The sequence below is a fragment of the Haematobia irritans genome, chromosome 1 (assembly GCF_050003625.1).
Source record: "Haematobia irritans isolate KBUSLIRL chromosome 1, ASM5000362v1, whole genome shotgun sequence".
In the NCBI taxonomy this organism is placed as follows: domain Eukaryota; kingdom Metazoa; phylum Arthropoda; class Insecta; order Diptera; family Muscidae; genus Haematobia; species Haematobia irritans.
This window is the reverse complement of record NC_134397.1, coordinates 250,342,128-250,369,346: the sequence shown is the minus strand read 5'-3', so window position 1 is coordinate 250,369,346 and position 27,219 is coordinate 250,342,128. Positions and strand designations below refer to the sequence as shown.

The 27,219-nt window shown below is 33.9% G+C and overlaps 1 protein-coding gene across 1 annotated transcript in view; it reads right to left on the bottom strand.

The window, feature by feature from the left end:
- Positions 1–314: 314 nt before the first annotated feature.
- Positions 315–27,219, bottom strand: part of LOC142219932 (uncharacterized) — a 32,162-nt gene continuing 5,257 nt past the window's right edge. The window contains exons 4-6 of the mRNA XM_075288712.1: positions 2,101–2,505; positions 1,701–2,032; positions 315–540 (exon numbers count right to left, since the gene is read on the bottom strand). Of these exons, the coding sequence (XP_075144827.1) occupies positions 483–540; positions 1,701–2,032; positions 2,101–2,505 (795 nt within the window). The 3' untranslated portion in view covers positions 315–482. The remainder of the gene's footprint in view (positions 541–1,700; positions 2,033–2,100; positions 2,506–27,219) is intronic.

Sequence of the window (27,219 nt, the reverse complement as noted above, 5' to 3'; positions counted from 1 at the left end):
TCTAAAAAAATTGTCCAAATTGGTCTAAATTAAAATATATGTATACTTTTGCTTTTTTGATATTATATAATTTTAGCACCTTTTGGCTTCGAAAAGTACATTTTTAATAAACTTTTAGTACTTTTTCGTCAACATCGTTTATTATCCCTGCCATCTAGTCATTCATCTGGTAGCTGTTAAACGCATATACAAAACAAAAAGGGTTACAATGAGAATGAGAAACCAATATTTCGATATGAAAATAAGCAAACAAAAAGAACATAAAAGAAGTTTAGAAAAGTATCAGAAAATGAATAAATTATTCTAACAAGTAATTCTATCGTTACAATTTGAAATTTTTAATTAACGGAAACTAATTTAAATAAACTTAAATCTAGAGAAATCAAATTCATAACAATATAATTCAACTAAACTCATTTGTTTTAAAAATTAGAATCTAATATGGTAAATAAGATTACAAATTCCTTGTATTTAATTTTTGGTTACATTCTGCCAACTTGCTTCTTCAATAATTCCATTTGCCTTCGTATAGTTACTGGGCTGAAATTAGAAAAAAATTACGTGTTTTTAATGTAAAAGTATGTTTACGTGAAGTAAGAAAAATATCACAGTGTGGATCATAAATCAAAAGAATTAAAGGTGTTTTCTTTTCTGGAAAAAAGGTTATGCCCTCATTTTGTCTGAACAGAGTGCATATTTGTGAAATGGTGCCAGCAAACTAATGGCGTTTTCTTTTCTTGTAAAAAATGCACACTTTTTTTGCATTTTGCCCGGAAAATGTACTCTTTAGGTTCTTTTCTAAAAAAACAGGCAAAAGTGCGAAAAGGCTTCGAATTCTGTTGTGAAAATAGCGCCACGCATAGAGGCAAATTACGGGCATTTTCAGCACTGCCAACAAACGAGAGTGCTGCGATTGCCCTGTTTCCTTCTTTGAATTCTTTTCTGCCCGCTGAAATGATAACATTTTTTTAGGTTTCTGGTAACATTTTAAAAATGCGCATTCTGTACAGACAAAATGAAGGCAAAGCACTTTTTTCAGAAAAGAAAACACCATAAACAATTTCTATCATTTTAATGGGCAGAAAAGAATTCAAAGGAGCAAACAGGGTGAACGTAAAATGAACAAAAAAAAAAAACTGTTTAAAAAACTTTCTCATGTGCTACTTATTTTTGTGCTACTTATTTCTTTAGGGCTGTTTTCTTTTTGCACTGGATACAACATTTGTATGGGCTATCCAGAACATCGTTGCACTGGTGTTCTATCCGGAACATCTCATCAGTGCATGTCGCGCCGGTCTTGCCAGATTGTGTTTTGATAAAGTGACGCTTCATCGACTCACAATAGAAATTTATTGTGACTAATTTATCGAAAAACATGAAATTCAAAGTGGCACAGTGTCATAAATAATCGCAGCAGTAAATATTTATTACTAATTGGAGCATTTCATACATTAAAAATGCAAGATTTCACTTCTTTTCTGTGATTGTTTTTGAACAGCTGATGACAGTGTTGCATAATTTTGGAGTTGTCCTGGATAAACGAGTACTCTGTTTTCTTTTAGTCCTTCACGGCTTAGGGTATCCAGTGCTAAAAGAAAACAGCCCTTTTGATATAAAATATCAGTATATTTAACACTGAACAGGGTTGTTAACTTATTTGAAGTGTTTATAACCAGCCTGTATAGTGAATTAGTACTTACTATTTGTTAGTAATGGCATTTGTAATTGCAGAGCCTAATCCACTAGAATATTCAGACTTAAGACAGTCTATATGCACCATATGAGCCACACTAAAGGGAAACAGTGCTCGACCCATAGGGGCTTGCAGCAACCACTGCAAGAATCCATTCTTGGAATCAATATTTTCTATTCGTATGATGGTCCATAAGGTACGTAATGCATGCACCAGGGCAAATGTGAATAATTGTGTTTGTGGATAGAAATTATAGCAGAATCCAGCCAAAAATGCGGACATAAGATGATTCAGGGAATTATTTTGGGGCATATATCGATTGAGAAAACAGTGGACGGACTGTAACAAAACATAAAATAATGCATTATTTCTTTTAACAATGTTAATTATTATAAATCTTAACTCACCCTATAGATACCAATATTGGCAGTTAGTAAGGCCGTGGAACGTATACGGAAATTTTTCACTTTTCCCATAAGTTTGGATTGATTTTGTACTGTATTCACTTTACTCATCATAGACTTTACCAAGTCTAATGTAAGTCCTAATAGAAAATATTTTCTCACTCCTTCAAAAACATATTGCTTACAGCTGGCCTTTGGATGTAGTTCACATTTGTAGCACTCTTGATTTTCGTTTTCCGCTGGCTTTGGATTTGCTTCCATTAGCCAAAATCCTTTGGTGTTGTACAGAAGTTTACCTTGTAATATTATTGCGCTGCTTATCATAAAGATATAGGTTTGTAGGATTTTCGAATCGGATATAAGACGACTTATAAAAAAGCGTCGCATCAGTAATAATGTTTCGATATTCTGAAATAGATTATTGTTAGATTAGTGTTAATTTTTTTTTGCTAGTACGAATATGTAAAAACCAATTTTTTTCTTCAAACGTTTAAAATTTAAAATTCCGGTTACAATGGAAGTATTAGTAACTTTGTACGAGATATGATAAAAAACCGTTATTTTTGAATTTCGTGAGTTAAGTATGTTCTATTTTCACGGTTTTTTTCTGTTATGTTGGTATACATGTCTGTAACATATGTTGGCCATTTTGGATTGGCAATTTTATTTTGACAGAAAATTTCCTATCCAATTAATTTTTTAATTGAAATGTCTTCAATCACAGAAATGATAGTATCAATTAACAAGTATATACGGCCGTAAGTTCGGCCAGGCCGAAGCTTATGTACCCTCCACCATGGATTGCGTAGAAACTTCTTCTGAAGACTGTCATCCACAATCGAATTACTTGGGTTGAGGTAACACTTGCCAATAGCAAGGTATCTTAAAACTTCCTAACACCGTAATATATACCACATAGTCCATACGTGGTATATATTAAACTAAAAAAGGCCGATACGTATATAATTAAGTTTAAAGTTTCTATAGAAATAAAATTTTGACAACATTTTCTATAGAAGTAAAATTTGGAAAAAAATTTTCTATAGAAATAAAATTTGGAAAAAATTTACTATAGAAATAAAATTTGGAAAAAATTTTCTTTAGAAATAAAATTTTGACAAAATTTTCCATAGAAATAAAATTTTGACAAAATTTTCTATAGAAATAAAATATTGACAAAATTTTCTATAGAAATAAAATTTAGACACAATTTTCTATAGAAAAAAATTTCTATAGAAATAATGACAATGTTTTCTATAAAAATAAAATTTTGGTAGATTATTTTTGGCTCGAGTGGCAACCATGATTATGCACCGATATGGACCAATTTTTGTGTGATTGGGGATCGGCTATATATAACTATAGACCGATATGGACCAATTTTGGCATGGTTATTAGCGGCCTTATACTAACACCATGTTGCAAATGTCAACCGGATCGGATGAATTTTGCTCCTCCAAGAGGCTCCGGAGATCAAATCTGGGAACGGTTTATATGGGGGCTATATATAATTATGGACCAATACTTGCGTGTTTGTTAGAGACCACATTCTAACACCATATTCCAAATTTCAACCGGATCGGATGAATTTTGCTCCTCCAAGAGGCTCCGGAGGACAAATCTGGGAATCGATTTATATGGGGGCTATATATAATTATGGACCGATATGGACCAATTTTGGCATGGTTGTTAGAGACAATATACTAACACCACGTACAAAAATTTCAATCGGATCGGATGACTTTTGCTCCTCTAAGAGGCTCTGGAGGTCTAATCTGGGGATCGGTATATATGGGGGCTATATATAATTATGGGCCGATGTGGACCAATTTTTGCATGGTCATTAGAGAACATACACAAAAAAAATTTTTTTTCTGATTCAATCACGAAATTGATTCAATTAATTTTTAATTGAAATGTCTTCAATCACAGAAATGATAGTATCAATTAAAAAAATTAATTGAAGGTCAATTAAAAAGTTAATTGATCCAATTAAAAAATTAATTGATTCTATTATTTTTGTGATTGATTTTTGTTTCAATTAAAAAATTTTTTGAATCAATTAAATTTTTAATTGAATATTTTTTAAAACTCAATTAAAATTGTAATTGGAAAAATGTTCGTGAAATTTTTTTGTGTGTATACAAACATCATGTACCAAATTTCAGCCGGATCGGATGAAATTTGCTTCTCTTAGAGGCTCCGCAAGCCAAATCGGGGGATCGGTTTATATGGGGGCTATATGTAATTATGGACCGATATGGACCAATTTTTGCATGGTTATTAGAGACCATATACTAACACCATGTACCAAATTTCAGCCGGATCGGATGAAATTTGCTTCTCTTAGAGCAATCACAAGCCAAATTTGGGGGTCCGTTTATATGAGGGCTATACGTAAAAGTGGAACGATATGGACCAATTTTTGCATGGTTGTTAGAGACCATATACTAACACCATGTACAAAATTTCAGCCGGATGGGATGAAATTTGCTTCTCTTAGAGCAATCGCAAGCCAAATTTGGCGGTCCGTTTATATGGGGGCTATACGTAAAAGTGGACCGATATGGCCCATTTGCAATACAATCTGACCTACATCAATAACATCTACTTGTGCCAAGTTTGAAGTCGATAGCTTGTTTCGTTCGGAAGTTAGCGTGATTTCAACAGACGGACGGACATGCTCAGATCGACTCAGAATTTCACCACGACCAAGAATATATATACTTTATGGGGTCTTAGATCAATATTTCGATGTGTAACAAACGGAAGAACAAAGTTAATATACCCCCATCCTATGGTGGAGGGTATAAAAAATTAATTGAAGGTCCATTAAAAAATTAATTGATCCAATTCAAAAATTAATTGATACTATTAATTTTTGTGATTGATTTTTGTTTCAATTAAAAAAAAATTTGCATCAATTAAATTTTTAATTTAATTGTCCCGGAATGTACGGCGCAATGTTCCGGATTTCGGTAACCATCATCTGGCAACCCTATCTGTTAGGTTAGGTTAGGTGGCAGCTCGATGTATCAGGCTCACTTATACGGTGTTCTCACCAAACATGTTTTGGGGTTTGAAATGTTTTCCCTTTATAAGCACTTCAAAACGAGTCCTTTTCGTTCAAAACACAAGTTTTCCTCCAAAACACGTCAATTTTAGAATGTAAACCCACCTAATTTGGAGTATACCCCGAATAACATACCCTATTCCCAATATATGTCAAAATATTGAAATAAATTTCATAGAAAAAAAGAATAAACAAAGGCTTTGAAGAACATGGAGATGTGGAAATCAAAGACAATAAACTTGAGGAAGATAGGAAATTGGCTTGCGTCATACCAAATGTTGCATTTACCATTTTAGTTCCATACATGTTTGTAATGTTTTATTTGTTTTTCGTTTATATTTTTTAAATGAAAAACTTAATTGTCTTAATGAAATAATGTTAAATTTTAGGCAACAACAAAACAATTACATTTTCCCCTTTTATAGAAATTTATTTCGTGCACTTAATTTTTTTTATTTGCATTTTAATGCTATGTCAATACTTGTCGTATACGCGTTTGGTTCGAGTATGAAACTAACACGGTAAATGGTTCGATCTCCTCAGTAGCCAATTTCCTATCTTCCTAGAGTTTATTGTCTTTGGTGGAAATAACTTAAAAATGTGTTTCCCTTTGCGTTCGCGGTAATTATTTGGACATACGTTGCATATATGTGAATTTAGAGTAAATGGGAATTCCGAGATTCCATGGCATCCGTCAAACTAAAACATCTCAATTCGGTGTGAACGGTGAAATGTTTTGGAAAAGCGAATGAGGAAAACGAGTCAGTGGGAACATAGCATTAGACTATTCAGTCCATTGTGGTTCCACATTGGTGAACTTCTCTCTTATCACTGAGTGCTGCCCGATTCCATGTAAAGCTCAATGACAAGGGACCTCCTTTTTATAGCCGAGTCCGAACGGCGTTCCACATTGCAGTGAAACCACTTAGAGAAGCTTTGAAACCCTCAGAAATGTCACCAGCATTACTGAGTATCCCACCTCAGTAATGCTGTCCACCGCTGAAAAACTTTTTGGTGTTCGGTCGAGCAGGAATCGAACCCACGACCTTGTGTATGCAAGGCGGGCATGCTAACCATTAAGAGCACGAAATAAATTTCCATTAAGGGGGAAATGTAATTTTTTTGTTGTTGCCTAAAATTTAACATTGTTTCATTAAGAAAATTACATTTTTCATTTAAAAAATAAAAACGAAAAACAAATAAAAGATTACAAACATGTATTAAACTAATCTGGTAAATGCAACATTTGGTATGACGCAAGCCAATTTCCTATCTTCCTCGAATCTATAATCTTTGGCTCCCAACCCTATAGGTTGAATTACACACCACGCGTCAATCTGTGCGTTGATGGAAGGATTGATTTTTTTCTGTTTGCGGCAGACTTTTCGAACTTTTGATTTCAAAGAGAAATTTCAACTCTTCAATCATCGGACGCATTGAACGCATGGTATGTAATTCTACCTTATCTGTAACATATGCAGAGAGAATAACAAGTAAGGAAAGTCTAAAGTCGGGCGGGGCCGACTATATTATACCCTGCACCACTTTGTAGATCTAAATTTTCGATACCATATCACACCTTCAAATGTGTTGGGTGCTATATATAAAGGTTTGTCCCAAATACATACATTTAAATATCACTCGATTTGGACAGAATTTGATAGACTTTTACAAAATCTATAGACTCAAAATTTAAGTTGGCTAATGCCCTAGGGTGGAACACAATTTTAGTAAAAAAATATGGGAAATATTCAAATCTGAAGCAATTTTAAAGAAACTTCGCAAAAGTTTATTTATGATTTATCGCTCAATATATATGTATTCGAATTTTTACAACTTTTCGACTAAGCAGTGGCGATTTAACAAGGAAAATGATGGTATTTTGACCATTTTGTCGAAATCAGAAAAACATATATATGTGAGCTATATCTAAATCTGAACCGATTCCAATCAAATTTGGCACACATGACTATATTACTAATTGTACACCTTGTGCAAAATTTCAAGCTAATCGGGATAAAACTCTGGCCTCTGGGTCCATGTATGTGCATATCGGGCGAAAGATATATATGGGAGCTATATCTAAATCTGAATCGATTTCAACCAAATTTGGCAAGCATAGCTACAATGCTAAATCTATTCCCTGTGCAAAATTTCAACCAAATTGGGCCAAAACTCTTGCTTTTAGGACCATATTAGTCCATATCGGGCGAACGATATATATGGGAGCTATATCTAAATCTGAACCATTTCAATCAAATTTTGCACACTTGACTATACTACTAATTGTACTGCTAGTGCAAAATTTCAACCAAATTTGGCCAAAAATCTGGCTTCTGTGGCCATATAAGTCCATATCGGGCGAAAGATATGTATGGGAGCTATATCTAAATCTGAACCGATTTCAATCAAATTTTGCACACTTTACTATACGACTAAGTGTTATGTTTGTATAAAATTTCAATCAAATCTGTATAAAACTCTGGCTGCTGGGTCCATATTAGTGCATATCGGGCGAAGGATATGTATGGGAGCTATATCTAAATCTGAAAATCAATAGGGTTTTATTCTGACCCAAATTAGGAACATGTGCCAAATTTGAAGGCGATTGGACTTAAATTGCGACCTAGACTTTGATCACAAAAATGTGTTCACAGACAGACAGACGGACGGACGGACAGACGGACATGGTTATATCGACTCAGGGATCCACCCTGAGCATTATTGCCAAAGACACCATGTGTCTATCTCGTCTCCTTCTGGGTGTTACAAACATATGCACTAACTTATAATACCCTGTTCCACAGTGTGGCGCAGGGTATAAAAAATGTGTAAAAAATTAAATTAAATCCGCAAGGACATATGAAATATAGATCGTGGCATTTGTCGAGTCCACTATTTTATGTTTTTGGCGAAATACAACATTTTATGTAGTTTTCTCGCAAAATGCAGCTACTTTAAAATAAACAAATTTTTTTGCATTGGTTTAGCTACATAACATTAAATCTAGACTCTCAAAAATTAAAATTAGTACACGCAAAAAAATAATTCTTTCCTCCCAAACGAAATTTTAGACAAACAAAGTTCGTTTCTCATTTGCTTTTCGCTGTAAGGAAGTGTATTTGGAAGAAAAGTATATACTTTTTGTGATAAACATTTATTCTTTTCCAGGATGTAAAAACAATTTCATAAAGACAAACTCAAAAAAAAAAAAAACGTTGTTTTCTTGCTAATTGCATTTCCCCTCACATCTTTCTCACATCCACGAGTTTTTTAGTTCTTAACACCTTTTCCTGTAATACCAACAATGTAGAAGAAAGTATACGATTTTATAAATTTTTAAAATTTTTTTACCTTTCGCCTGGACGGAGAATCGAACCGCGGACCATGCACTTCGTAAGCCAACACACTAACCACTGAGCTATGTACCTGTTATGGTCATCAATAGATAAATATCCATATAAGTTATATTTATATAGCATAGCTTGCGGCGCCCACGAACCGAATAAACAAAGCTTATTTAACAGAAACAAACAGTTAGTTTGGCACCGTGGAGCAGTGGTTGCTACGTCCGACTTGCATGCCAAGGGTCGTGGGTTCGATCCCTGCTTCGACCAAAGTTTTTTTTGTTTTTGTTTTTGTTTTTTACATATATTCCAGATATGTTCGGAAGATTCCGAAAAAATGTTCAACATTACATTGTAGTATATTAAATGTTGAACTGTAAAATGTGTCTTATTAAAAACCTGAAGTCAGAAAAGAACAGTGTTTGATATAAACGAATTGGACTGTGTTGTTGTTTCAAAAATAACTTTTTTTATTGAAAAAATAAAAATTTTGTAACAAACGAATTTTTTTTGGTGATAAAAGTTTAAAATTTTCGAAGCAATTCAAAAAACTCTAACAAAAGAAAAACGTTTTCGGTACACGTTTTCCAAACGTTTTTTTTCTTTGCGTGTATAGATACATAGGTATTTATCGAATTCTTGTTTTCTTTTTGCGGTGTATCAACAAAACTATTCACGTAAAAATAAATGCCAGTTTGAAAATCTAAATTATAACAGATACTGTAAAATAAAAAAAATATTTTTGAAATTGCAAAATTCTCAAAATAAATAAATTGCGTGCCCTAAAATTTAGTTTGCATAATCTTTCATATTAGTCAATATTTTTTCATTTTACGAAAACGAGAACTTAATATCTGTATTACTCGGTCATTTACTTTTGAAATATAATATTTGAGTACAATACTATGAAATTTGATAATAATTATTTACATCCGAGTTTCCCCGTTATCTCACAATGCTAAACGAAATATATTAAAATTCATTTAATTTTATTTGTTTTATAAATATCGTCAACCCAGCTTCTTTCATTATTCATCTGTATCAAATCTTTCCGTAATATATGGAAATTAAGGTAAACATATACAATATTTGTTAATATTATTTGTTTTTGCAAAAACCTGATTTATTATATTGTATACATTCGCTTGACCCAGTGTTTCTCAATGAAGAAAGAACAAAGATCTCTAAGGGAGTAAGATTCAAAACAGTTTGCGCTTTAAACAGTCATTCGTTTGCGCATTTAAAAGCTAATGTTTTATTTGTAAACAGGAGAAGTAAATATTGGAACATTTGTTTAGTTTTCACTGAATATTATTATTTTAGCATAAACTTTTATGTTGGTTTATTTTCTTTTAAAGGCCGGTACTCTGTTCGATTGTTGAAACTCCATACAAAATCAAAAAATGCGAAAAACTACCAAAATTTTTTCCATTTGTGGTACGTTGTTTTTTCGAGTTGAAAAACAGACGTTTAGAGCATGGCGCCATTTGCAATGTGAATTAAGAAATAATTTATTTATTAAAACCATTTTTGTGGGTTTATAAGTGCAATGTGGAACGCCGTTCGGACTCGGCTATAAAAAGGAGGTCCCTTGTCATTGAGCTTAACATGGAATCGGGCAGCACTCAGTGATAAGAGAGAAGTTCACCAATGACCCAGTGTTTCTCAATGAAGAAAGAACAAAGATCTCTAAGGGAGTAAGATTCAAAACAGTTTGCGCTTTAAACAGTCATTCGTTTGCGCATTTAAAAGCTGATGTTTTATTTGTAAACAGGAGAAGTAAATATAGAAACATTTGTTTAGTTTTCACTGAATATTATTATTTTAACATAAACTTTTATGTTTTATTTTCTTTTAAAGGCCGTTGTATTCCATACAAAACCAAAAAAAAATTCGAAAAACTACCGCTTCTCTCAAATATCATACAGTTTGCGTCGGCGTCATCCAGTCAGTTCTCGGCCGGCCTTATGAAACGTAAGAAAAATAGGATTTCGAACCTAACATACGGTTTTTACTTTATTAACAAATATGTAACAATTGTAATATATTTTTTCGGCTATAAATAAGTTTAAATAAATAAACAAAAATAAAAAATAAAAAATCATCGCATTTAGGAGCTTTTAACACGAATTAGTAAATGTTTAAGCTTCATTTGTGTATAATTTCTCCCCATTTTTAGTTAATTTAATTAAAGTACACAAAAAATTAGTAACGTCAGGACAACTTTCTCAGAACTTAATAATTCCATGAATTAAATTGCCATATAGGGGTAAGCTTTTTTTTTTTGAGTGTACTTTTAGTAGATTTCGAGTCTGATGTAAATGGGCTATAATGTAAAAAAATTATTATAGTCAAGAAACATTTCACATATTGGAGACATTTATACTGGGAACCACTGAATAACATGTCGTTTATCGTAATCTCGTAATAATTATAAATATATATGTATTGACGAATACACATGAATAACCCTTTTTTGAATCATTTCTATGAATGGATAGAACCTGAATATTTTATCGGTTTTATACAAGACCCATCATTAAGTTTATTATTTTCAGTACAATAAACCTGATCTCATATGTCTTGAATAGAAAGTTTGTTTGCTATAACCCAGCGGCGGAAAATGCCTGACTGCAGACTGGAGGCCTGACAGCAAAATCGATACACAAGATTTTGCAGTCGTGGGACATGAAAGTCGCTTTTTGAACCATTCGCGATAGAAATCATATCTAATGTGGGTCTGCTATAAAAGGACTTATAATGATTGAATAAAGTGTGGGAAAATTTAACTAAATTGCACTACACATTTTGAGATTTGCGCAAAGCGTCCTTAAAAACAGGAAAATTTAATATCCTGGAGTACTTTTTAACTACAACTCACGAAATTACACCCTCTCACCGTGGTGCAATGGTTAGCATGCCCGCATTGCATACACAAGGTCGTGGGTTCGATTCCTACTTCGACCGAACACCAAAAAGTTTTTCAGCAGCGGATTATCCCACCTCAGTAATGCTGGTGACATTTCTGAGGGTTTCAAAGCTTCTCTAAGTGGTTTCACTGCAATGTGGAACGCCGTTCGGACTCGGCTATAAAAAGGAGGTTCCTTGTAATTGAGCTTAACATGGAATCAGGTAGCACTCAGTGATAAGAGAGAAGTTCACCAATGTGGTATCACAATGGACTGAATAGTCTAAGTGAGCCTGATACATCGGGCTGCCACATAACCTAACCTAACACCCTCTCATAGAAAAAAATTAACTAAAATGAAGGCTGTGTGTGACCTAAAATGAAGGCTTTGGAAAATTTCGAAAAAAATACTAAAATTTAACTATAAACAAACATTTTTTTTTGCAAAAAAAAAAAAAAATAATTTTAATATAGCGTTAGTTTAACTATATAATTTTTTCCAGTGTGAGGGAGGACATTGCAAAATTGTTTGTTGTTATTGAATGATTGTGCACGGACGAAAAAGACAGTTTTTCATATGTTTGGGTGTAAAAATTATATGTTTGGATCTCATATATAAGCATATATCGTTCATAAACTAGCATAGCATGTTTGGGACGAAACATGTTGGAACATATCACCGCAGCACCCGCTCCCTTCATACCCACTGGACGAATTGCCCAAGTGAGCCCGAACTTCCCAGCCGAAGCGGCGGGACTCGCAGACGAGCGTGATGAACGCCGTCGTGCTATCACTGCTGATCCTAGAATCAGGGAACTGAATCTAGAGACTAGTAAGATAGTCGACGAGCACAAGCGGAACACTTGGTTAGAGCACCTGAACTAATGTAACTTAGGCACAGAGAGAGCCCTCTCGAACCCCACCACAAGGGATGATGGAATCGCAGTCACCTTTGTCGACGTGACGGTGACTGATCCGAAGAGATGCGCCAGATATTTCAACCGACAATTTGTCGAGTATCCCGAGAGTGATAGAGCGAAGAGGAGAGCCACTCGTCGCATACGTGGTCTCCGAACCGATGACAAACCACAATTTACCGCAACCGAAGTCATCAACAGCGCGAAACCATCCAAGGCGCTGGGCCCCGAAAGTTATTTCAATGCTAATGCTGAAGCATCTGGGAATACTGGGAGTTGAGTCTGACCAGACTCCTCAATTGTCCTTGGAATCACTCATTATACCCGATGTCTGGAAGATGGGTAGGGTGATTCCACAACTGAAGCCAGGCAACGATTCGAGGATGATGGAATCGCAGTCACCTTTGTCGACGTGACGGTGACTGATCCGAAGAGATGCGCCAGATATTTCAACCGACAATTTGTCGAGTATCCCGAGAGTGATAGAGCGAAGAGGAGAGCCACTCGTCGCATACGTGGTCTCCGAACCGATGACAAACCACAATTTACCGCAACCGAAGTCATCAACAGCGCGAAACCATCCAAGGCGCTGGGCCCCGAAAGTTATTTCAATGCTAATGCTGAAGCATCTGGGAATACTGGGAGTTGAGTCTGACCAGACTCCTCAATTGTCCTTGGAATCACTCATTATACCCGATGTCTGGAAGATGGGTAGGGTGATTCCACAACTGAAGCCAGGCAACGATTCGAGTAAAGGTGAATCGTGCAGGCCGATATCCCTTCTCTCGCCAGTAGGCAAGACACTTGAAGCACTACTCCTCTCCAGCCTTGTGGAGAATTTTCCAGCTGCCTACCATCAACATGGATTCCGTAAGGTACATAGTACGACGACAGCTTTGCAAGCCATTTCAGCACACATATGGGACTCAATCAGCCAAAGCCGTGTCACAGGAAGGTCCTCGTGGAGATTGACCTATCGAAGGCATTCGATACGGTCAACCATGCCACACTATTCGAGGACATCGAGAATACGTCCCTACCAGCAGAAACCAAGCGTTGGGTTCTGAATTATCTGTGCGGACGCCAGTCGTACGTGGAATTCAGGGACAAGAAGTCAAAACCCCGTAGAGTCAAACAGGGAGTTCCCCAGGGTGGGGTGATATCTCCGGCACTGTTTAATTTCTCCCTGTCCTCGATTCCACCCCATCCTGACGCCGTCGAGATTGTATCATATGCGGACGACTGTACAATCATGGCATCCGGGCCCATTGTTGATGACATATGCGATCGATTGAACGTCTACCATCACTGATCTTACCAGTTATTTCACTGAAGAAATATGAGGATATCTCCCACCAAATCCTCAGCCACACTATTCACTACATGGACGGCGGAAGTACACAGGCAGTTGAATGTCAAAGTCGACGGCGATATAATTCCGACCACAAATTACCCCAACCTAACCTAACCTAACACATTATCCCAAGATTCTCGGGGTCACATTCGACAGCCTCTTTAAGTCGTCCGCCAATGCCACTGCAATTTGTGATAAGCTCCGCGGTAGAAACAAGGTCCTCAAGTCGCTTGCCGGCAGCACTTGGGGTGCGGACAAAGAAACCTTGTTGACTACATATAAGGCAATTGGCCGGTCAGAGGTAAACTATGCAGCGCCAGTGTGGACACATCATACGAGCGACACGCAGGAGAATAACATACAGACCTGTCAGAACGCTGCCCTTAGAATTGCAACAGGATGTCTCCGCAGTACACCCCTGGATCGCCTTTATGTGGAGACCAAGATCATCCCAGTGCGTCGACACGATTACATGTTGTCAAAGCAGTACCTCTTGGGTTGCTATCGAAGTAGTCATCCAAATTACTATCTTGTGGATAGACAACCTCCTCCCAGTAATGTAAGGGTTGATCTTCACCTTCTAGAGCGCGAGATCCAGCGTTATAAAAGAGAGCCTCTACATCAGGCAGCATACCAGACAGGTCTGAACATGATTCATGGGGATACTGTAGCTGAAGCGGTGAAAAGCTACAAGGTTAATCCTGTTCTCGGAGTGCGACCACCGCCCATAGCACCGGAGGAGAGAGATCTCCCTAGACAGACTAACTAAGATCAGGCAAGCCTCCTCAATTCCTACGACGTGTGTCCCATCTGTAATCAAGGGCCACATGACACTCGTCACCTTTTCGCTTGCCCAGCTAAGCCTACCCGTCTCACCACCAGATCACTCTGGACACACACCATCCTTGTCGCAGAGTTCCTTGATCTGGCTACTAATTGAATTACATAAGCATAGAACAAAATGGATGAAACTACATTAAAAACTGTTACAACAACAAAAACAACATGTTTGGGACATATATGTTAATATGTTAGAACATATTATGTTTGGGACATAAAATTTTTATAAATATAATATGTTTGGATGCAAACATATATTAATTTAGAAATAGCCTATAAACATATATGTGTTTAGAAAGATAGACCTACACACAAAGAAAATTTCATTAAAATTGAGCCAACGAAAATTTTTCATTGATATAACGAAACATTTTCATTAAGACAATGAAAATGTTCGTTAATAGTACGAAACGTTTCGTTGACTAACAGAAAATTCGTTATAATAACGAAAAATTTCGTTATATCAATGAATTTGTTTCATCGGCTCAATTTTAATGACACATTTCATTAATATAACGAAACTTTTTCTACCAGTATAGAGAGTATGCTGCAAGTAAATGAATGCAATAACCAATTGGCGCCTTAAAAACATATATACACAAAGAAAATTTCATTAAAATTTTTTTCTGTCAGTTTGAACAATACAAACAATATTTTGTTTGGATCAATCTTGAAAATATATATGCTTGAAGCAGAATGTGTTTGGGGTATATGTTACAGAAGCAAATTTTTTTGAGGGTGTAGGTGGCAAGTTTTTAGGCCGATAGCCTCTAGTTGCTAGTGCCCGTATAAATAAGTTTATTGTAATTTGTAATTATAATAAAATAAATAATAAATAAATATAAATTTAAAAAAAATACCCCAATTATAAAAACATTTTCATGATGTAAATAAATATTTTTCATCAATTGGCGGCTAAATTGGAGTCGAGATGAGGCAACATATTCGTCGGCGGCGTCGACTTGCCAAAAATGATCGGCAACGGCTAAAAGCGCCGGCTTCATTCTCTGTGCTACACCCATAAGCGTAGGAAGGCCTCTGGGGAGGGGGCTTAGACCCTCCCAGAAAAATTTTAGCCCCCCCCAGAATTTGAAAACCTATTTACGATTTTACATTTTTATAAAAATTAAACAAGTATATACTCGTACAACGCACAAAGTTCCACTAAAGACTTTCATGCACAATCGAATTACTTGGGTTGTGGTAGAAGTCTGATATTTATGAAATAAAGCTGTGATTGAACTTATGCTTTAGTTGAATAAAAAATAGTAATTGATATTAAAACTATTCTTTCATAAATTAATATCTTAATAATGCTGCAAAAAAGCGTCGCCAAAAAAGAAGTGAAAATGTTTTTTTTTGGGGTCTGGAAGTGGTACAAAATTGGCGGAGAAGCGATGAATGTAATATGAACTTGTCATAGAACGAATGTCCACCGTTTCAACAACCGTTGCAATGAATTTGCATCACTTCTTAAGGTGTGTTCCGAATTCAGTGTTTTGAATCTGAATTAAAAATTTTGTGATATTTTCCCAAATAAATAATTTTTATACTTTTTTATGATTTTTAATGCATTTTAACGCTTGTTTGAAACGTTTCCCTTGAATATTTTCAAATATTATCGATTTTTCTATAATGGATTTAGCATTTTTGTGGCAAAATTTGAATAACTTGTACCATTTTATTTATTCTTACTCTTTTTTTAAACTATTTGAAAAAAGAAAACAAAAAATTACGCATTAAAATATAAAAAAATGAAGTAAAAAAACTTCTTGTGTAGTTAAAATAGTTAACTTCTTTGTGAAGACATTTTTGGAAGTGCTTTTAAAGTTGTGCCTTTAGAACAACTCCCAATTTTTTGCTGGGAAAAGTGTGGAACTACCCTACGGAAAATGGATCAACCACAGAACTGGTACAGGACTAGTCCCTGGTGTGTATGGACCAGTCCCAGTTCTGATCAAAACGTATGGAAGGGACCGTCCACTTTAACATGGGTTCAGCGTTGCCAGAATTGTTTCACCAAAAACCGCTAGATTTGCCCAAAAAAATAGCTAAAAAAAAGCCAAAAAATGCTAAAAAAAATAGCTAGAAAAAAGGCTAAATTTTTTTGTATCAAAAGTCACATTTTTGATTGAAATTTAACAAACTTAAAGGCTTTATTTGATTACTATCACAAATTTTTTACTGGAAGTCCTTCGTTTTGTGGGAGCTACCTTCCCAACACCTCTATTTTATTTACTTGTTATTTTAAAATATTAAATGATCTAAGCATGCTTTGGATTTGGTAAAAAAATGATTTGTCATTTTTTTTAATAAAATTTTAGTTTGGTTTTGAAATTGTGAAAAATTCGAAATACATTACTTTTATTTAAATTGTAGAAAATACCTATAGTTTACATTTCCCAGTAAAAACATTTTCCTTTTCTTCATGAGCTATCAAAGTGCTTTAAAAACGCGCTAACGCCAACTTAAATTTCTTTCTTTCTTCTTTCATTCTTCTTTCATGAAAACATACCCATTTTTAAGTTGAATCACTTAATTATAAGGACAAAACGACTTTATCGTCTTTTGGACAAGGAAAACAGTTTATATAAAAGAAATTCACAAATGCTATTGTAACCAAAATTCGCGTTCGTATTTTTTCAGTGCACAAAGCTATTCACATCTACTATTTTAATTTAGTAATATCGTAATAACTTTAGAATATTATAATAACATAAAAAGGATAAACGAGTCAAATGATAATATTCCCAATAATTTACTGACAGTTTATCTAAAAAATTTGTATGGTAATAGTAGATTTAAAGTTTACGATAACTTTTTTGTATATAATGAAAAAACTTTACAAGGTGTATTTGCTACAAAAATGCCCGCATAATGGCTGGACTCATTATTAATGTTTCAACTGAGCTTTGAAATATGTGGAAACCCTTATACTTGCAGCAAGGCTTAGATAAAAACGCCGATTAATCCATATTTCAATCGAAACATGTCGAAAATAAAAAAAGCCAAAAATAGCTAAAAGGGTCATGAAAAAAAACCAGAAAAAAAGCTAAAAGCTAAATGCATTTTTTTCCCGCTAAACGTCTTCAAAAAAAGCCAAATCTAGCGGGAAAAAAGCTAAATTGGCAACGCTGCATGGGTTTGTCATTGACGGAGTAAACTTACATTTTAGGACGCGTCTTGGACTCATCCCAAAGGACACGTCCTGGGAAAATTTAGCAGGAGCAACCCATAAACAGGTCCTCAGGAACCAGTCTCGGACAAACTCTTAGAAATCTCTTTCAATTTGGGCTCCTAATCGAACCCGAAATGAAAAAAAAACTTTTGAAATATGTCGAACAAAAAGGTTATTCTGATAATTTTATTTCACTAAATGTGAAAACTGCAACTAACTGGAGCACAGGTACCAGTTCTGTGATAGGTCCGTCAGTGGCAATTTGCACCAATTTCCCCGTAGGGTACTTTTAGTTGCTTTATTATAAATTGATTGTCGAGTTATTTTGATGTCTATTTTTTATTCAATTTTATGAAATAAAACATTAGTTGAACCTATAAGTTCAGTCTATAAAGTTTTAGCTAGGGGGGCTATAGCCCCCCCCTAGGAAAATTGTCTAGCTACGCTAATGGCTACACCTGATAATATTTTTAGTACAAAGGGCATAATTTTGTGAGAAGTAACGAAATCCCCTACTGGGAATTTAACAATGTAATAAAATTAAGTATAAAGTGCATCGCCGAGCCAGATAAGGGCAACGCATAGTTTAGCAAATAAAGTATGTAGATGAATTTTAATTGGCGATTATTTTCGATCGAATAATACTGTAGATATGTATTAGTTTCAGACAAAGTTACAATCTATTACGCTGGGGTAAATAGAAAAATTACAAGTGATTTAAATTCAATTAATTCTACATTACCTAACAATATGCACAAAAAATAAATGAACTGTTTTATACGAAGAATGAACTGCATCGTGCGAAAATTGCACAAAATTGTATTCCATAATATTATGAGATTTCTATAGAACGAGAATTTACTGAGATTTTATTTGTTGTCAGTCAAATTGAAACATTGTTCAACAAGTGGGAAATTTGAAATTGAGAAAATCTGAAAATGTATCGATGTAGGGTTCGAAATATGAGGAAATATGTTACGGTTCGCAAGAATAATTGCAATTATTATTACTTCACACCCAGAAAAAAGGGGCTCTAATGCCAAATGAACTTTATTTTAGTTCATGAAGATTTGTTGATTTTAGTTAAGTTTTGCACAATATGAATAAATATTCCTTATTTGAATAATTTTTTGCTAACTTTAATGACGTGAACTAAAAATAAGAAAAAAGTTGTATACAAATATAGTGCAAAATTTGACTAAAAAATAAAATATTTCATATTTTCCTAAAATGGCAGAAGTTTGCTTAAATTGAGTTCATAAGTCTCCCAAATGAGTAAATTTTACTAAAATTATACCTGTCTCAAACTTCGTACAGCGCTAAAGACATTTTAACAATTTTTAAATCCAATTTTTTTCTTTCAACATATGAAATTTTCTTAAACAACAGAAAAAAAAATTAATTATTTTTAAAAAATGTTCTTCAATTTGACAAAAAGTATTAACTTATTTGTAATATGTTGCAATTAGAAAACTATTTTCGTGAAAATTTTCTAAAATAAACCTACATTTTCATCCACGGTGGGGTCACTTTTTTTGGGTGCATGAAGTAATTCTTACCATCAATTATGAAGACAATTTATTTCGATACTTTTCTGTCATAAATTTTAAGCAAATTGAATATTTCAAAATTTTCTGTATAAAATAATTTTATTTTGAATTTTTATTTTCATTTGTCACAGTTGTCAATTAAACATTGGCGTAGTTAGCAACGTTCTCCTAGGGGGTGAATGTCGTAATTTGTGCGCATTGGTAAGATACTTCAAAAAGAGAAACAATTAATTCGTGTAGGTGGGAAGAAACCGGCATTCGTGTAGATGGGAACAGACCGGTCATAAATTTAAAGCAAATTGAAAATTTAAAAATTTTTGGTATAAAATAATTTTATTTTGAATTTTTATTTTTATTTGTCACAATTGTCAATTAAACATTGGCCTAGCTAGAAACGTTCTCTTAGGAGGTGAAAGCCGTAATTTGTGCGCATTGGTAAGATACTTCAAAAAGAGAAACAATTAATTCGTGTAGATGGGAAGAAACCGATATTTTTAATTCAATTAATATACCATAAAGGGTGATACGGTCAAAATTTGGTCAAGGGAAAACGCGTGTAAATCGGTGAAATCGTTTATTTAAAAAATCAAATTAAATTTCTTTTTCAAGTTCAATTAGTATAAAATTCAGGAAAAATATTCGGTTAGGCTTTCGCTTTTCCAAATCCGAATTGCCGGGCCTCACGCTTGACACCTGCCATCAGATTTTGTACAGCCACCTTGCCCACCTTCTTCGCCGCAGAAAGCCAGTTTGCCTTGAACTGCTGCTCGTCCTTAGCAGTTTTTTAGTCTTCTTTAGGTTCCGCTTGACAATAGCCCAGTATTTCTCAATTGGGCGGAGCTCTGGGAACCAGCTGGACGTTGTTGGCGGCGTACTACTCCATGGCCTTTTTACCGTAATGGCAAGATGCCAAATCCGGCCAAAACTGTACGGAACAACCGTGTTTTTCAGGAAAGGCAGCAGATGTTTATTCAAACACTCTTTCACGTAAATTTCTTGGTTGACAGTCCCGGAAGCTATGAAAATGCTGCTTTTCAAGCCACAGGTACAGATGGCTTGCCAAACCAGATATTTCTTTGCGAACTTTGACAGTTTTATGTGCTTGAAAATATCTGCTACCTTTCCCCTTCCTTTTGCCGTATAAAACTCTTGTCCCGGAAGCTGCTTGTAGTCGGCTTTGACGTAGGTTTCGTCGTCCATTACCACGCAGTCAAACTTCGTCAGTATCGTCGTGTACAGCCTCCGGGATCGCGCTTTGGCCGTCGTATTTTGTTTATCATCGCGATTTGGAGTCACTACCTTCTTGTAAGTCGATAGTCCGGCTCGTTTTTTGGCTCGATGCACGGTTATAGACGATACACCCAGCTTATTTGCGGCATCTCGGAGATAGAGGTTAGGGTTTCGCTTGAAACTACCGGCAACTCTCCTTGTCGTCTCAGCGGCTTCCGGTTTTCGATTTCCTCCGATCCAGACTTCCTGGCTGTCGACAAACGTTCCCCAAACACTTTAATTACATTTGTAACGCTTGATTTGGCAACTTTTAGCGATTTTGCCAGCTTTGCGTGCGAGTAGCTCGGATTTTCGCGATGCGCGAGCAAAATTTTGATACGCTGCCCTTCTTGCTTGGACGGCATTTTGACAACTGAAGAGTGAATTCCAAAATCAAAATAGGAGCAACATTCTACACACACACCTTCAAAATGAGGGGTGTTCAGGTTTTTTAAATGCAAAATTTAAAGAAATACGTCAAGTTTATATTGATCAAATTTTGACCGTATCACCCTTTATTTTGAATACCATATTTGAAGAAATACTGCATGGTATTTGGTAGGTGAAGATGACAAACCCATAAAACCCCTTTTGCTACGCCTATGCCATTAAGCAAAAACGACAATCAAATTTCTGCTGAAATGAAAAAAATTGTAATCACCTGATAGCATGCAACTACCTTATTAATATGCCTTGATTCCTTTTGTTCAACTTAAAAAAAATATTCATATAATCTCATGTGTAGAAAATTTTATTTATGCATAGGTATGTATACAATATTTTTATACCCACCACCATAGAATGGTGACGGGGGTATAATAAGTTTGTCATTCCGTTTGTAACATATCGAAATATCGATTTCCGACTATATAATGTATATATATTCTTGATCAGGGAGAAATTCTAAGACGATATAACGATGTCCGTCTGTCTGTCTGTTGTAATCACGCTACAGTCTTCAATAATGAAGCAATCGTACTGAAATTTTGCACAAACTCGTCTTTTGTCTGCAGGCAGGTCAAGTTCGAAGATGGGCTATATCGGTCCAGGTTTTGATATAGTCCCCATATAAACCGAACTCCCGATTTGGGGTCTTGGTGTTATCCAATTTTGTTGGTGTTATCCAATTTTGTTGGTGTTATCCAATTTGCCTGAAATTTGAAATCTAGAGGTATTTTATGACCATAAAGAGGTGTGCCAAAAATGGTGAGTATCGGTCCATGTTTTGGTATAGCCCCCATATAGACCGATCTCCCGATTTTACTTCTTGGGCTTATAGAAACCGCAGTTTTTATTCAATTTATCTGAAATTGGAAATCTAGAGGTATTGTAGGACCACAAATACATGTGCCAAAAATTGTGAGTATCGGTCAATATTTTGGTATAGCCCCCATATAGACCGATCTCACGATTTTACTTCTTGGGCTTATAGAAACCGCAGTTTTTATTCAATTTACCTGAAATTGGAAATCTAGAGGTATTGTAGGACCACAAATACGTGTGCCAAAAATTGTGAGTATCGGTCCATGTTTTGGTATGGTCCCCATATAAAACGACCTCCCGATTTGGGGTCTTGGGCTTATAGAAACCGTAGTTTTTATCCAATTTGTCTGGAATTGGAAATCTACAGGTATTTTAGGACCATAAAGAGGTGTGCCGAAAATGGTGAGTATCGGTCCATATTTTGGTATAGCCCCCATATAGACCGATTTCAAGATTTTACTTCTTGGGCTTCTAGAATCCGAAGTTTTTATCCTATTTGCCTGAAATTGGAAATCTAGAGGTATTTTCGGGTCTTAAAGAGGTGTGCCGAAAACGGTGAGTATCGGTCCATATTTTAGTATAGCCCCCATAAGAACGATCTCCCGATTTAACTCCTTGGGTTTCTAGAAACCGTAGTTTTTATCTGATTTGCCTGAAATTGTAAATATTCTGGTATTTTAGGCTCACAAAAACGTGTATCGGATTAAGTTTTTATCGATCCATTTGGTAATGCCTCCATATAGACCGACTTCACTTCTTGAGGGTGTAGAAGGCGCACTGATCATGAAAATTGCTTGAAACTCAATGTAAAATTTCTAGATTTTACTTCTACAGATTTAAGATTTCAAATCAAGACGTTATTTTATAATTTTCTTGCACACTTACAAGAGATGTTAATGATTTCTTTAAAACTCAAACAAAAATGGTTCTTATAAATCCAGAATCTGATATAGTCCTCATAGGTGAAATCTTTAAATTTATCTTCGGGAATATCCTCAAGTCCTCAAGCCCTTCTGAAATTTCAAAGGAAACCCTAATATTTGGTTCATGGTGGTGGGTATTTAAGATTCGGCCCGGCCGAACTTAGTGCTGTATATACTTGTTATAATATTAAATTGAGCCGACGGGCTTTTTGGGCAGCAAATAAATCAAGGACTTCTTCAGTCGGCACATTTATTCGGCGATGAACCGCCATTAATGCCAATCCTTTGAGTCTACTCTCGCTAGTCGAATTTCTAAGATACGTCTTTAATCTCTTCATTGTTGAAAATGAACGTTCGGATGAGCACGTAGTAACTGCAGGGATAGAAAATGCAGTACTATAGCACTTGTTTCAAACCTTTTTCACCCCGGTCAGTACCGTAGTACCCCCGCGAATGATTTAGTACCTTTTGTGTAGACATTTTTGAGTCGATATCAGATTTATGGTACAATAGCTTTGACAAAATATTTTAATATTTTGAGAAAGTTTTTATCAACCTTATTTGCTAATAGTCTTTTACAAATATGGCAAAACAGACATGTTCATGTGGGAAGAAAATTTCGATTTTGTAAAAGACATAGTCAAAAACAGGATTTTATTGAACTTCAAGAAAGTTTTAGTCGAAAAAAGAATGCGATTCTATATTATCGATTTTTTATTTCGGTAGAAATTGTTGTCAACATTTTATTTCAATATAGAATTTTTGCAAAATTTTATTTTTATAGAAAATTTCGTCAAAATTTTATTTCAATTGAAAATTTTGTAAAAATTTTATTTCTATAGGAAATTTTTGCAAAATTTTATTTCTATAGAAAATTTTGTCAAAATTTTATTTTCTTTAAAATTCAGTCTCTTGACAATAATCTTCCAGTGAAATTGTATTTTCCATCCCTGAGTAACTGGCAAAGTGACCAAAATTTTTCCCCCTCACCCCCCCCTGAATACGGCTTTGTTGGTAGTATTATTCAAAACGCCTTTATTTGGAGATAAAAGTCGAAAACGAAAACAAAAAAATGTGTAAATTGTAAAATACATTGTTTAAGATTAATTTTGCACCACTTCCGGATCCAAAAAGAAAATTTTCATTGTTTTTTTTTGCCATGCATATTTTGCTGTGTGGTCATTCTAAAATTCGAATTCTCTTTGAAAAGAGTCTCTTTGTAGCCGATTTAATTTACAGCTCTGAAGCCTCTGCATTTAAAATGTATTTTCAATAATTTTAATAATTTATTTTCTCCAAGCAAATTATAGTGAGTAGTGAGATTTTAGACTTGCTACCTAAGTAATCAATAAAAAAATGTAAATTTAAATGTATAAAATTCTATAAGCTAAGGCCTTGGACTTGACGACCACTTTTGCACATGTACAGAACTTTTTTTTATTTTCTTTAGAAACTTTTTGCACTATAATTTGCAATTTAAATTTATAACCGATGTCAATCAATTTGTCTTTGAAAATTACACAAATGCAAACAATAGAAAGGTTTATCTTTAATTTACACCCTAAAAAATATTAGCGAATCAAAATACATATAACTACATGACACAACTAATTATAGTTAAGGTAATTATGTCAAAAAACATGTCAATGCTTCTTCCGTACATTTGTCTCAAATCACGAAATTAATTGATCTAATTAATTTGTAATTTAAACTGCTTCAATCACGGAAAGGTTAGTATTAGTCAGCAACTTAAATTAACCTTTAATATTCCAGAAAAAACAATTTGGAAGTTGTTCCACAAACATTTCTTTTAAAGCGCTTCCCGGAATCCCCAATCAAGTTTTTTCCGATGCAGTCCTTTTGGACAAGTCCACAAACATTTCTTTTAAAGCGCATCCCGGGATCCCCTATCGATTTTTTCACTTCCGATGCAATCCTTTCTTAGAAAGTACGGAATTAGTCCGTTTTAAGTGAAAATTTATGTTTTGGACAATTAAATTTGGCAAAAAAAGAATAGAAAATCAATAAAAAAGTAAAAAAAATAATTTAAAAAATCATCCCCGCTGAGATTTGAACCAGTGCTGTTTGACTTTTTCACTTCCATGCAAGTTCTTTTGAGAAGGTTTTGCAAATTACGATAATTTTTAATTTTTTGTTGATTTTTATGGAAAAAATGTATTTATACACTAATATAATATTTAATAAAAACATTGCCGCTGGTGAGATTTGAACCGGCGTTCTTTAGTTTTTTTCTTTCATAATAATAAAGAACATCTCAGGAAGTAGTTAGAATGTCATGCCGTGGGATCATATTAGGTTCATATCACTAACATTTGAATAGACGCTTTCGTTCGTTTCGTTTTGTGGCGTTTTGTGGCTGAGTGTGCTAAGGCGTTCTGTTATGGTGCCAACAGACCCAGGTTCAAACCCCGGTGGAAGCGAAGAAGTTTTTCGATTTGTAAACATTAGATACTGATAAAAATAAAAAGTGAATTTGAAAGAAAAAAAAATAACCATCCGATCCGGTAGAAATTTGGTACGTGGTCTTAATATAGGGTCTTTAACAACCAAACCACAAAAATTGGTTCACATCGGTCCAAAATTATATATAGCCCCCATATAAACCGATCCCCAGATTTGAACTCCGGAGCCTCTTGGAAGAGTAAATTTCATCCGATCCGGTTGAAATTTGGTACGTGGTGTTAGTATATGGTCTCTAATAAACATGCAAAAATTGGTTCATATTGGTCCATAATTATATATAGCCCCCATATAAATCGATCCCCAGATTTGACTTCCGGAACCTCTTGGAGGAGCAAAATTCAAGCGATTCGGTTGAATTTTGGTACATTGCGCAAGTATATGGCCGCTAACAGCCATGCAAAAATTGGTTCATATCGGTCCATAATTATATATAGCCCCCATATAATTCGATTTAAACTCCGGAACCTCTTGGAGGAGCAAAATTCAACCGATTTGTTTGAAATTTGGTACATTGCGCTAGTATATGGCCGCTATCAGCTATGCAAAAATTGGTCCATATCGGTCTATAGTTATATATATAGCCGATCGCAATCACACAAAAATCGGTCCATATCCCCAAAAGTAATCAGCCAAAATTTTATTTTTATAGAAAATTTTGTAAAAATTGTATTTCTATAGAAAATTTTTTCAAAATTTTATTTCTATAGAAAATTTTGTTAAAATTGTATTTCTATAGAAAATTTTGTCAAAATTTTATTTCTTTAGAGAATTTTGTCAAAATTTTATTTCTATAGAAAATTTTGTCAAAATTTTATTTCTGTAGAAAATTTTGTCAATTTTTTTGTTTTATAGAAAATTTAAAAATTCTGTTTTTATGGAAAATTTTGTCAAAATTTTATTTCTATTGAAATTTTTGGTAAAAATTTTATTTCTGTAGAAAACTTTCTCAAAATTTTATTTATATAGAAAATTTTGCAAAAAATTTATTTCTATAGATAATTTTGTAAAAATTTTATTTCCATAGAAAATTTTGTTAAAATTTTTTTTCTATAGAAAATTTTGTCAAAATTTTATTTCTTTAGAAAATTTTGTCAAAATTTTATTTCTATAGAAAATTTTGTCAAAATTTTATTTCTGTAGAAAATTTTGTCAAATTTTTTGTTTTATAGAAAATTTAAAAATTCTGTTTTTATAGAAAATTTTGTCAAAATTTTATTTCTATTGAAATTTTTGGTCAAAATGTTATTTCTGTAGAAAACTTTCTCAAAATTTTATTTATATAGAAAATTTTGCAAAAAAATTATTTCTATAGAAAATTTTGCAATTTTTGCATAGAAAATTTTGTCAAAATTTTATTTCTATAGAAAATTTTGTCTAAATTTTATTTCTATAGAAAATGTTGTCTAAATTTTATTTCTACGCACAAAAATGTTTTTTCTGATTCAATCACGAAATTAATTGAATTTTTTAATTGAAATGTCTTCAATCACGAAAATGATAGTATCAATCACAGTTTTAATTGGGCATAGAAAAAAATTCTTAATTAAAAAATTAACTGATTTCATTAGAAATTTTCAATTAAGTTTTTAATTGATTCAATTAAAAAGTTAATTGATGTTTATTGCAAAATCAATTAATTTCTTAATTAAATAAAAGGTAACTATTTTCAATTACTTTCTGAATTGGCTTAGAGTTTTTATTTGGATTAACAATAGATTGTTTGAAATATATATTTAATTAAAAATTAAAAAAAAATTTTCATCACTTTTTTTAACTGACTTAGTCTTCCAAATTTGATTAAAAAGTTAATTGTATCAATTAATTTTTTAATTAGAAATTTTAAAAAGTTCAATCATTGACTTAATTAACTTAATGTTAATATCTTGATTAAAAAGTTAATAGTATCAATTAACTTTTTAATTGGAAATATTTTGGTGATATATTTTTCTGTGTATAGAAAATTTTGTCTAAATTTTATTTCCATAGAAAATTTTGTCAAAATATTATTTCCATAGA